General features: G+C 50.9%; 1 protein-coding gene across 4 annotated transcripts in view; it reads left to right on the forward strand.

Annotated features, from left to right (window-relative positions):
- Window positions 1–997: 997 nt before the first annotated feature.
- Window positions 998–12,515, forward strand: part of ASAP2 (ArfGAP with SH3 domain, ankyrin repeat and PH domain 2) — a 166,870-nt gene continuing 155,352 nt past the window's right edge. The window contains exon 1 of one of the 4 annotated variants that reach the window (XR_014314941.1): window positions 998–1,510. Coding sequence is in view for 3 of the 4 variants with exons in the window: in XM_082743654.1 (XP_082599780.1) it covers window positions 1,385–1,510 (126 nt within the window). In the remaining variant the exon portion in view is untranslated. The remainder of the gene's footprint in view (window positions 1,511–12,515) is intronic. The other 3 variants (XM_082743654.1, XM_082743651.1, XM_082743652.1) reach the window with 3 other exon arrangements.

Consider the following 12,515-nt stretch of genomic DNA (forward strand, 5'->3'; position numbering starts at 1 on the left):
TCAAACTCTGTACTGGCCCAGTTATGTACGAGATCGGCCTGCCCTTGTTGCATGTTCTCTCTGAAACCACATGAAAAAGAGCTTCCTCCGGGCTCCCATGCCCTCCCCGGGTTCCCTGCCTTTCCTACAGAAATTCCACCTCGCAGCATCCAGTTATCCCCCCCGCCCCCATGGGTCCTGGTCCAGCACCCTAAAACTATTCCCAAGGAACCCAGAAATGTCTATGCTTCCATAAGCTTAGGGAACAAGACTGGGACATTCACTAGGGCCTTGTGAGCCCCGCAGCGGGACTGAGTCCCCGCCGTCCCGGGGGCCTTCACTGTGTGCTCTCCCGCAAACTGTTCTCTGTATACAGCAAGGAACCCTCGCTCTACGCGCCTCGTGAGGCTGCGAGGGTGAGGCGACCTTACGGAGAGCACCGGAGCACTCGCCATATGCTCATTTCGTGTGACTGTTACCGAACCCCAAACTGGCGAGGGGGTGCTGCCTCGCGGGGCGCGGGACGCATCTGTCCCGCAGTGCGGGCCCGGGGTGGCGGGGGGGGGGGGGGGCACCGTCCGGCAGGGGGCGAGCTGCTCATACTTTCTCCCTCGCCCGGACGGGCATTCCCGGCGGTCTTGGCGAGGCGGGGGGGGGGGGGGGACCCTAGGAAGGTTCCAAGCCCCCGGGGGCGTAGGGTCCACAGGGGTGGGCAGCGGCTCGGCCTAGATCGGGAGGACTGAGCTCCCGCCAGCCCGCCCGGCCCGGGGGGCGCGCCCTCGAACCACGGCGCGCGACGCGGGGCCCCGAACGCCGAGACAATGCGGCGCGCGGCGGCGGGAGAGCGGCTCGGCGGGCCGGGGCGCGCGCCGCCTTCCTTCCTGCAGGCTCGGCTTCCCGGCGGCGGCGGCGGCGGCGGCGGCGGCGGCGGCGGCGAGCGCGCGGATTGGCGGCCCGGCCCTCCGCCCCGCCCCGCCCCGCCCCGCGCTCCGCCGGCCGCCGCCCCCGGCCGGACCCGCCCCTCTCCGCGGGAGTCGCTCGGGGCCCGCGGCTGGGCGGCCGGCAGTTCCCGCCGGCTCTGCGCGTCCGCCTCGCAGCTCGCTCGGGCAAGGCAGGCGGCGGAGCCCTCGGCGCGGCGGGCGGAGCGGCCGGGCCCGAGCTGCGCGGGGCTGCGCGCGCGGCCCCTGCTCCCGCCGCCGGGCCCCGCGGGCGGCCGACCCGCGCCCTGCGGCGGCTCCTGCGGCTCCTGCGGCGGCGGCCCGCGCCCCGGCGCTTCCCTTTGTCCGCGGGCCGGGCGAGCTGCGGGCGCGGCGGCGGCGGCGTCCGAGCGGCCGGTCGGAGCCCGCGCGGCGGCTGAGGCGGCGGCTCCCCCGCGGCCGGCCGCCCGCGCCCGCGCGCCGAGGCGATGCCGGACCAGATCTCCGTGTCGGAATTCGTGGCCGAGACCCATGAGGACTACAAGGCGCCCACGGCCTCGAGCTTCACCACGCGCACGGCGCAGTGCCGGAACACCGTGGCGGCCATCGAGGAGGTGAGCGGCGCCGCGCGGGCGGGCCGGCGGCCGCGGCCTCAGGTGGCCCCGCGCCCTGCCCGCAGCCCGCCCCCGCGCCTGCCCCCGGCGCCCGCAGCCCGGGAAAAGTTTCTTTTCCTCAAAATCTGACGCGGCCGGGTCCCCCCTGCCCGACACAGAAGCCCTTTGTTCCGTGTAGGTGGCTCCGAGGAGATGGCTGATGGCTACCTTGGGCCTTTTTAAGACCCTCCCCACCCCCCGGGCTCTTTTTCCTCGCGGGGCCGGGGGCCGGGCGGCTCCCCGCGGCGCGGCCAACTTTCGCTGGGAAGGCGGGGTGGGCGGGGAGCGGGGACCCCCGGCGCGGCGGGGGTCGTAGGCTCGCCAACCCTCGCCGGGCGCCCATCTCCCACTTGTTCTGGAAGAGCTCCTGGCCGCAGCCTGCCCCGCTGCAGCCGTGTGCTCCGAGCCCCGCGGCAGCCCTCGCCGCCTCTGCCCCGCGGTCGGGCGGGGGGAGGACCCCGGCTGTCCAGGAAAGGTGTGCACACCTTAGCCGGGGAGGCCTGAGCGCGTTCTCGCCGCGCCCGGGAGCCGAGTGCGGGGAGCCGAGTGCGGGGAGCCGTGTGCGGGGAGCCGAGTGCGGGGAGCCGTGTGCGGGGCCGGGGCTTCTGCTCCCAGGATCTTTGATAGCCTCCCCCAGGTGCGTGTGTCTCACCTGCTTGAACCCCTGATCGCCTCCCTCCCCATCAGCCTGGGAAAGGCCTGATTTTAGTCAAGTGCTTTCAAGGTGCAAAGTCATCATGCCTGGTGCTAACTGGTAAGCCCTCCACATCCTGCGGAGAGAACACTTGGGAATGAACAAGCTTAGGTCCACAATCCCAGCAGCCTGCGGTGAAGGGCCGAGTTTCTGAGCCCAGGGCCGCCGCTGGCTGTGTGGTGTGGGGCAGCTCCTCACCTGTCTGCCCTCATGTTCCTTACCTAGCAACCGGGACTAGTAATACCTCTTTCCCGGCTTATTAGGAAGGTTAGAGACGCCGCCGTGTGTAAGGTGCTTCGACTCTGCTTGGCTCATCATAGGTAATCGGTTTACCAGCCACACGTGTGCCCGTGTAGAATAGATGATTAAATTTCATTTGGCCAGAATGTCAAGTTACAGCCTTAAAATGGGGGTATTGTAGGGATTTTAGAAGATGGTGATTGGGCTAGAGTGAGTGAGGGAAGGTCACCCCAGAGCTTTTAATTAAGTGATGCCATTAATTTTTTTTTTCCCCTCTTGAACAAAGCAGCTGCTGTTAGGAATTGTTTGGGGCGGTGGCGGGGGGGGGGGGGGGATCCAGAATGTTTCCTTTAGTGAGAATTTTTTTCTTTGTAGACATAAACAGTCAATAATAGGCAAAATTATAAGTAATAGATTCAGCATTTTGAATGTTTTAAGTATACCTAGGGTATTGTCTGGCCCTCCCTCCTTCCTTGTCTTCTTTATTTGGTGGAGGAGGGCTTCATGTCAACCTTTTGTAGTGAGTTCTGTAATCCCGCATCACTTAATTCTGCGTGTGTCAGCAAGGCATAAAAAGATGGCTTTGAAAGAAGCAGATGGGGATGACCCAACGAAGTTTTCCCAGAAGTACTGTTTGAAAAGCAAGGGGAACATTTTCTAGATGTTTTGAGAATACACTATTAATAATGTCTATGGAAGAATTGCAATAAAAAAAGTACCTGAGATGGGGCACCTGGGTGGCTCAGTGGGTTAGGCCGCTGCCTTCGGCTCAGGTCATGATCTCAGGGTCCTGGGATCGAGTCTTGCATCGGGCTCTCTGCTCAGCAGGGAGCCTGCTTCCCTCTCTCTCTCTCTCTGCCTGCCTCTCCATCTACTTGTGATTTCTCTCTGTCAAATAAATAAATAAAATCTTTAAAAAAAAAAAAGTAGCTGAGCATTTCCTTAGGCAAGGAAGCTTTGTACGTGATGCCTTAAAGAAGGCTTGACTGTGTGTAAAGTTCTGTTTCTTTTCCCTTTTGCAATTTGTCACTTAAATATTACCACTGGCAGGGGCTCCTGGGTGGCTCAGTGGGTTAAAGCCTCTGCCTTCGGCTCAGGTCATGATCCCAGGGTCCTGGGATTGAGCCCCGGCATCAGGCTCTCTGCTCAGCACGGAGCCTGCTTCCTCCTCCCTCTCTGCTTGCCTCTCTGCCTACCTGTGATCTCTGTCTGTCAAATAAATGAATAAAATCTTTAAAAAAAATAAATATTACCACTGGCAGATGCTGGGAAGCTAGGCAAATAGGAATTGCTCTTAAAATGGGCATCCCCTTCCTCTGATTAATTTTAGTTTGCTGTGTATAATTCCAAAGCTGTGCAGGAGATTACCCGAGAGCTCAGTAACTGAGCTGATTAAAAAGAGACCGGATTTGGTCATTTTATTAAATTGCAAGCTTGTTCCATGTTGTCGTCGAAGCACATGAATTGTTTAAACTCAAAAATGAAAAAAATTGAAATCGTTACAGGTCTGTCTTCACTTTAAGTAAAGCCACTATTCATAGTATGATGATGAAATTTGTGAGTTTGGATTTATGAGATAACTCTGTCTGAAAGGTGTTGACTCTCAGAAATCACTGTGGATTCCTTTAAAGAATGCTCTGTTCCCAGGTGTTCAGTGTTCATTCCCATTACCAAAAGTTTTTCCGTATACACTTTGATTAAGAAGTGATGCCCGCATATTTTGGTTTTCAACAACCATCTACTTTTCATACTGAAATGAGACAGAGAGTGGGTATTGTGACTTCTTATTCATTTAACAGAAATAAAATAAAATTCGCAAGCTCGTGACTCCATGTTTAAATAGATGAGTCATGAAATGAGCAAATTAATTGTAAGCTGATAAAGCTTTGTGAACCCATTATTCCCCATATAGGTTGTGTCTGATAGAAATCACTACAACTGCAGTGTGCTTTTTTGCTACGCATACCTGCGGCTGGACTGTTAGTAGTTACTGGGTCCCTATCTTACACTATAAATGTCACATTTGTTATATCTGTTTCTCATCCTGGCTTTATACATGAGGAAATTGAGACTCAGGATAAGAGCTGGAATTGAACTTGGCTCTGTGCTGTTTTCAGAAGTGTTGCTCTTTCCCGTTACTTTCTTTTTTAAGATTATTTTAAAGTAACCTCTACACACAAGGTGGGGTTGAGTTTACAACCCTGAGATCAGGAGTCGCCTGCTCCACGCGTGCTCAGTCGTGACTGAGCCAGCCAGGTGCTCCTGTTTTTTATTACTTCTAATAATGCTGAATTCTAAAAAAAAAAAAAAAAAAAAAAAAAAAAATTGCTGTTTTCTTTGAATTTCTCATTTTTAGATAGACGTGAGTTTAAGTTCAGACTCTACTACTTGCCAGTTGTCTGAACTTCAGTGAGATACCTAACGTTTTCTCACTTGCCCCAGCACTAAATGCTAGATGACAACACTTCTTTACTTCAGAGAGTTGTGGGGAGGGTCTACTGAGATAATCCACAGCGCCATACCCGACAGACGACTAGTAAATGCTAACTACTTAACAGATTATATTATAGTTAATCCATGGAAACTGGTGAGGGCTTTTGCACCAACATGGGAGTTAGGTAGGAAGAGTCGGGGAAATGGATTAATGGTTGAATGAGTTAAGTGAATGGAAAAACTATGTCTGTTAACTCATGCTTTTTTTTTTTTTTAACCAGTTTGTTGTCTTGGCAGCAGGTCAGCACATAGCTATGTTTTAAAATATTCGCCTGGTGATCACTTTCTCTGGGTGAAGTAATTATTGTGCGCAATTTTAGCAAAGTCTGCTGTTACCACTAGATGGAATCTGCCCTGTGTTTTTGGAAATAATGGAAAAAAATAAGTAGTTGTGGCATAACTCTGAAAAGTGAGCTTTTTCCCCCTTTTGGGGGGGGGTGTTATTTCTGTCTCAGTTTCTTCGAGTCTCTAGGCTCTTTAAAATAGTCTCAAAATTGGAAAAAATCGTATATGTACTTGGAATATTTGTGTTTATAAAACCCTCCTGTAGTGCATCATCCATTCTGTTTTGCTTATTTGGCTTTGTTAGATATGTAGTTTTAAAAATAAATTTGATGTTGACTCGTAAGTATTAAAATTTAATCTACTTCCTTCCGGGGCCGTAATTCTCTACTATGTTGTCCTTGGTTACCTTGGAAATCTCATTGCTGTCACAAGCACAGGATTCTGACTGCGGCGTAAAATGAGCATCTGGGCTGCCCAGATTCCCAGGGGCCTTGCTGTCCTTGGGGCCAAATGCCCCTCCCACCAGATAGAGTGCGAACCTGGCCCATGTGTTCTTCAGGCAAGAATGTGGTTCTGAATCTTAGCTGTTCGTGAAGAGGGCTCTTCCAAATCCCAGCCTACTGGATCTTGGGTCTTTTGTCAGAGGACATCATCTTTTTTTTGCCCATGGGTTTGAGTTTTTGGAAATGAGGTTGTGTGGTCAGATAGGGCCACCTTATTTATGCTGTGTTCTGAAATCTGGACTTAGTGTGTTTGGAAATTTTTGAGTAATTTAAGGAGGAAATGATCTTCTGTTATGTAACCCCCCCCCCCTTCCCACAATTCAGTTTCCCTGTTTCTTGTGATTAACAGTGGAAATACTAATGGTACTCCTGGTAGGTTGCAGGCTCTGTCCTGCAGTTTTCATTGAGTCTTGTTGCGCGCTGGGTGATGGGAACGGAATAGCAAGCGGAGTAAGTTCTGTCTTTTGAAAGAACCTGCAACTGAAGACAGTGAAGCAGACGTCTTAGAAACAAATTCATGCAATAAACCAAATTAGTGTGAGGGCTTTGGCTGTAAGATTGTCCAGCACCGCAGATGCCCGGGGATGGCATTGGTCAAGTGTGCTTGGGGCTGTGGTTAGGAGGGCTTTGTATAGTTGTGTGACTGAGTCATGAGGTGAAGGTGGTCGTCTGTAGGTTACCACATGCTTTAGTCACTGAAGTCGCAAAATGGTCTGTGTCTGCCTCCCTGCCTTAGGTAAATATTAATCCACTCCTGAGATGGTGGCCAACTAGGCCTCTGATGGGATTTTCCCGGTGTGCAATTTATAGAGTGCTGCTCAGGCCAAGAATTCGGAGGGATCTGTAATTCTTCTCTTGGGCTCCACGTTTCTAGATACTGCTGCCTTTCTTCATGGAGCGTATACATCGTAGGCCTGTACTCTCTAACATGGTAGCCTAAGGTTCAAAATTCCATTTCTCCACTGGACTAACAGAAATTCAAGCGCTCTGTAGTATCGGTGTGTACGGACAGTGTAGATTTAGAACATTTTCATCCTTGGGGAAAGTCCTTTCGGACAATGCTGTTTCAGACCCTTGCAGCTCAAGGCGGGGCCCACTGACCAGCAGCACTGGCACCCCCTGCCAGCTTGTTGGCACTGCATAATCTCAGATCCCACCTAGACCGGGAGCTGACTACGTTTGACTAACATCCCCAGCTGTATTACCTGCATATTAAAGTTTGAGAAGCACTGTTCTTCTAAGAGTGTGACTCCGGGTGCACCTTGGAATCACTTGGGGCTGGGGTTGTGGAGGGATTTTGTAGAGCACAGATTCCTGGGATTTTGTAGAACACAGATATCTGACTTACTGGTTTGGGTGGGGCCTGGAGCACTGGCATTTTTAAAGCCTTTCTGCAAATGGGGTTGGTAATCCCTGCAGTAAACAGATAATCCCGTAGTGTAATAGTGTAAGTGACAGTACGGTATCAGTGATAAGTGATAAAAGTTGAGTGGAATTCAGGACTAGAAAGGAACTTGGAAGATTGGGAGACAGATCAGGAAAGGTCTCTCTGAAGAGGTGACATTAGAGCAGAGCCTGGAATGCAATGAGGAAGCCAGCCAGGGCAGAGTTAGGATGGAAGAACAGCCTGTGCAGACGCCGGAAGATGGGAGCGGGCTGGGGCATTTCAGGACAGGAAGAAGGCGGTGGGCGAGGAGGGAGGGACAAGGGTGGGCAGGGCCAGGTCACACAGGCCTCCATGGGGTTGGGAGGGAACTGGACCTTGTTCTGCTGGGATGGGAAGCTAGCAGAGGGTTTGGGTAGGAATGACATGATCTGATTGACATTTTACAAACGTCACAGTGATCGTTCTAGGGAGAGCAGACTGGAGAGGAGGGCGGGAGACTAGTGGGGCTGGGCATCTGGTGCAGTCATCCAGGCCAGCAGGGTCCTGGCCTCCAGGGGTGGCCTGGTGGAGAGTGTGGTGTGCTGGGGAGAGGTGAGCAGAACAGACAGCCGTCGAACCCGGTGCACCCAGGTGACCGGGAGAAAGACCCCTGGTGTCTCTGGCAAAGCCGAAGCGCTCTGCTGCTGCTTTGTGTCAGCATCGAAGCTGGCAGTGTGCAGCCTCGCCTGTTCAGGAACTTCTCTTAGGACCAGTCCTGAATGTTTCTTTTGTTTCACGGCAGACCAGGGTCAGGGAATATTAAAGGAGAGTTACGTCGACCTGGGCTGGAGGGCCGTGCTGGCTTCTCTCTGTGGTTTCTAGGCCGAGGGTGGCCGGTGACACTTTCTTGGCTGTGTCAGATGCCTGAGATCCTGTCCCTGATCCAGCTCCCCAAATGCTCCTCTTTCCCTACTAAAAAGAGGTGCTGAGTTCACCTCGTCACTATCCTGCAATAGGAACCTGCCTCCTTTGCTTACACTTGATTGTGTCCTATGGCCTTGATGCTCTTGCCGGGGCTCTTCCGGGTGCTTTTGTACCATTATCATTTTATCACGTGCATAATGTTGTAGAATAAATGGGCCATTAACCAGAGCTGGAGTATTCCAGCTGGATTTTTATTTGTATTTGGTTTTGTTGAGTTTATTGATTTGTAAATGTATGTTGGGCCCTACCAATCCATTGTCTCTGTCAGGGGCCAGCGTTGTGCAAGTGGACTGGGCTAGCTCTGTTCCCATAAGCCACTTATATCTTTTAGGTGCAATTATGGTTTTTCCTCTTAGCCTTTTTTGTGCCATAGACCCCTTTGATACTCTGAGGAAAGTCGTGGGCCTTTTTTCAGAAAGACGTCTTAATGCATCAAATACAGTACAGAGGGATTCAAAGGGAACCAAATATCCCGAAATACGGTTAGCAAAATCTTTGCAAAATCTGTCATACCAAGATATACTTTTTTTTTTTTTTAAGATATACTTCTTTACTAAAACATTAAATATCAAGATTTGGTAGTGGGTCTAATAATAAGTTCTATATTTTTGAAATACCGATGAGTGTAAGCAACACTGTAAGATATTTTAAACTCCGAAGTTATATTAATATATCTTTTATTGGAGTCACAGATGCTGCTAATAGAACCATGGCATGTTGCTTGCATTTGTAATTGAAGAAAATGCTAAATTTCAGTTAGGGACGAGTGAAATGCAGATGTCATTCTTTTTTTCCAATCCAGGTTTATGGACCCCTTGAATTCAGACAAAGAATTCAAGGCTTGTGGTAGGATTCTTTCAGTTGTTTTTGGACGGAGAGATGGACTCTGGAACAGTGCTCTTTAAGCAGGCTTCCCAGTCATTATCGCGTCGTTGGGCTGAGCGGGTTCCCCAAGTCCAGCTGAGAAGTGATCTGCCGGAAGCCAGTGTTAAGGTGATCCCGTAACAAAGGTGTTGGGAGGAACGGGGGTGCTGGGTGGAGCCATCAGCTATGGTTTGGCAACCATTGGTGGACCTGCCCGTTTTCAGGGTTGGGGCTTGGGAGTTTCTTATCCGGTCCCATAGGTTCATTCATGCACTTGGCGTTTCTCCAGGGTCAGCAAGACTGTGAATGCACCTGTGAGGCCTGTACTTGGGCCCCTGAACTGGGCTGCTGCCCTGCAAGCCAGTTCCCCTGTTTAGACCTTCCCTGTTTCACTAGCACGTACCACACACTCCTTGACTCTGTAGGGCAAGCTTGTCTGTGAAGCAGTGGGACGTTTTCAGGGAGCTGCTGCCCAGGTTTGAAGGGAGACCTCCCGACCGCTGTTCTTGCTGAGATGACGTGTTGGCAATGATGCGTGCGTCTGGGATGTCCGCAGATGCCTGAAGTGTTCTTATCCGTCACTTTTTTCCTCTCGTCTTTCTAGCATTGTTGGGGTGCTTACTGCGTGCCCGACAGGCTTTAAGATCTCTCCCTGTACTATTACCCTGTTTAATTATTACAAAACCCTACGTGATTCAGAGGACCTATGCTGCTTTACCAAGATCGCAGAGCAGGGAGAAGTGGAGGCAGGATTTCCACTGAAGCGTCCTGACCGGAGAGCTGCTCCTAGCAGCTTCCTCTGTCTCCCCTGGGCCTGGAGAGGCTGTCTGGGCTGATGCCGTGTGGCCAGCAGCACCCCTCTTGCTGTTAGCGGTAGTGTGTAGCTTCGGTTGTATTTCTAGAGTGGCGGCTTCTGGGAGATCCGTCCTGCCCTTCTGCTTCCTCTCTGTCCTTGTTGCTGGAGAAATGGCTTCTCTTCCCTCGCTTCACTGCTCTGCCCGGCGTGCCCAGCCCTGCCGAGCCAAGTGGCCCAGGGCTCTGCTCACACCCTGCAGGAGGCCCGCCCTACTAACGGTATTATTAATGATGTCACCTTTCTGCTCGATCCCAAAGATGGTTTTGTCAGTGTGATTTTATACACAGATGCTGTCCATAAAATCAGGCAGCCGATGCAGACAGCTCCCTCTAATGATGGATGTCCTTGTCTTTTAGGATTCTAGCAAGGTGATCAGGATTTAGAGGCCTCTTTCATGAGCTTCCCACAAGAAATTACATTCATATATATATATATATATATATATATATATATATATATATATATATTTAAAACTGCAACAGTGGCTGACATTTCTTTGAGTCGGGCCTTAATTGTGTCTTAAGGACTGTGCTGTGTTTTAAATTGATTGAATTCTTTCAGTGATCCTTGAGGTGGGTCCAGTTGTCTCTGTCTCACAGTTGAGGAAGTCAGGGCGCAGCAGACAGGTCACCTGGCTGCTGCTCCCCATCCCACACCGCTAATTGATGGCACCCTGGGCCACACGCTGACATCAGTTCAGCCGTCCTGGCTCTCACGCCTCTTGGTCCTTGCGTGCATCACCTGACTTCTCCTGCTGGTGTCTCTGTTCCTCTTAAGGTCTCTCGGGGGTCTGTAGTGCAGGCTGATCACCGTAGACCTTCTGTGGGCTGGCCCCCGTTGTTGCTGACTTAGAGGACGTGTGATTGCCCGGACAGGACCATCAGACACTGGGCCCCGGGGGGGGTGCTGGGCGTCAGAGGTGTCTATGAAGTGACCTTAACTGCCTTGAAGTGAGTGAAAAGGAGAGATCTGGCTTCCTTAGTGCGGAAGGACTGAAAACACTGTTGCGGCTCTGTGTAAAGGATGCCACAGCCAAGCAGGCCGGGGGATCAGAGCCGTCCGGGTTTCCCTCTTTGTCAGCAAATCTGTGCTTTGAGAGAAGGTCACTGGAGGGTGAATCACAGATGTGGCGTGTCCAGGCAGACTCGGGCTGAGGCTCTGTTCCCTGTTGCCAGTCAGGGGACTTGGGGGGAGATTCTGAGAGGAATGGGGGAATCTCAGTCCTCATGCCGGATCGATTCTGCCGATAGCCCTGACCTGTTGCTAACCAGCTCATGGACCCCGGGCCCGCGTTTTCTGGTCTAGCCTCAGCGGCCTCATTTGCGGAATGGAGAGCAGGATCAGCTGAGCTGTGGGGCTTCTCCAGCTCTTAACAATTCTGTGTGTCCAGCCGCCCGCAACACAGCTCACCTGCCTCTTGCCGCTCTTTTCTGATCACCTGCTCTACTCTCGTTCCCTTAGCTGTTCACGCTCATACTTTTCAAGAGGTTGAAGGTGAAAATAAGCTTCACCTCTTCCATTCCCCTTCGGAGAGTCCCTTCCCCAGAAGACCGCTGGTGTCACTCAACAGTGTCGTTGGTTCTTGAGCTGCGATGTCATCAGGTGAAGTTCTAGTTCAAGTTTGGGGCAAGTGGGGCAGTATTGTTTGCTCCCACCTCTCCTGGTGCAGCAGCTCTTGCGGTCTTTGCTGGGTGTCTTGGTCTGTTGATTCTGTCCCTGTCTTGCTTTGCTTTGCTGGTGAAAAGCAGGTTGTGTAAATGATATAACAGGCTTTTGTGCTCATTAAATGATTTGGACGATTGAACGTGAGGTAAATACTGGTCTTTTGCTACCCGCGTTCTCATAGCTTTCCCCTAGGTTTTGGGAAGCCTGTATTTTCCTCACTGGAAGCTGCACTCTGTGTTATGAAGTCCCGTGGATTTGTTAATATGATAGAGTGGAGAAAGAGCACTTGTCAAGGAGTTAGAAGAGATGATTCTGGTTCTAATTTGGTCTCCACCTTGCTTTATGACCTTGGCCAAGGCACTGCCCTGAACATCTGGTCTCTAAATTGAGAGGTTGGGATTAACTGATCTCTGACTACTCTCTCCAGCCTGAAAACCCCACAGATCTTTGCATTACATATATTGGCTTTGAAAGATTCTAGGATAAGTGGTGGCAATAAAAATCATCAAGAAATGGCTAATTTGTAGTCCTGAAAATAAAGTGTAGGTTCTGAATTGTATTTTCAACTTGAGTTTTTTTTTTTTTTTTTTTTAAAGACCTTTCTGTGGCTTCCTGGAATGTTTGTTATTATTGTTGTTGTTATAAATTGAGATACAAATCACATATCATAAAATTCACCCTTTTAAACTAATTCATTGATATTTTATTTTAATCACAAAGTTTTATGTCCTCCACTGTCCAGTTCCAGAACATTTTCATCACACCAAAAAGAAACCTCTTATCATTACCAGGTACACTCAATTCCCCTTTCTGTCAGCCCCTGATAACCCCTGATTTATTTTCTGTCTCTATGGTTTGCCTATTCTAGACATTTCATGGGATTCATCCATTTTTGTGCTTTCTACACATCCTTGTCAGTGCACGTTATTGATATATATATGTGTGTGTGTGTGTTTTAATTTAGTTTTTTTTCTTTTAAACAAGAGGGAAGGAGGAGGGGCACAAGGAGAGAGAGA

Source organism: Mustela nivalis, assembly GCF_964662115.1.
Source record: "Mustela nivalis genome assembly, chromosome: 8".
Lineage (NCBI taxonomy): Eukaryota > Metazoa > Chordata > Mammalia > Carnivora > Mustelidae > Mustela > Mustela nivalis.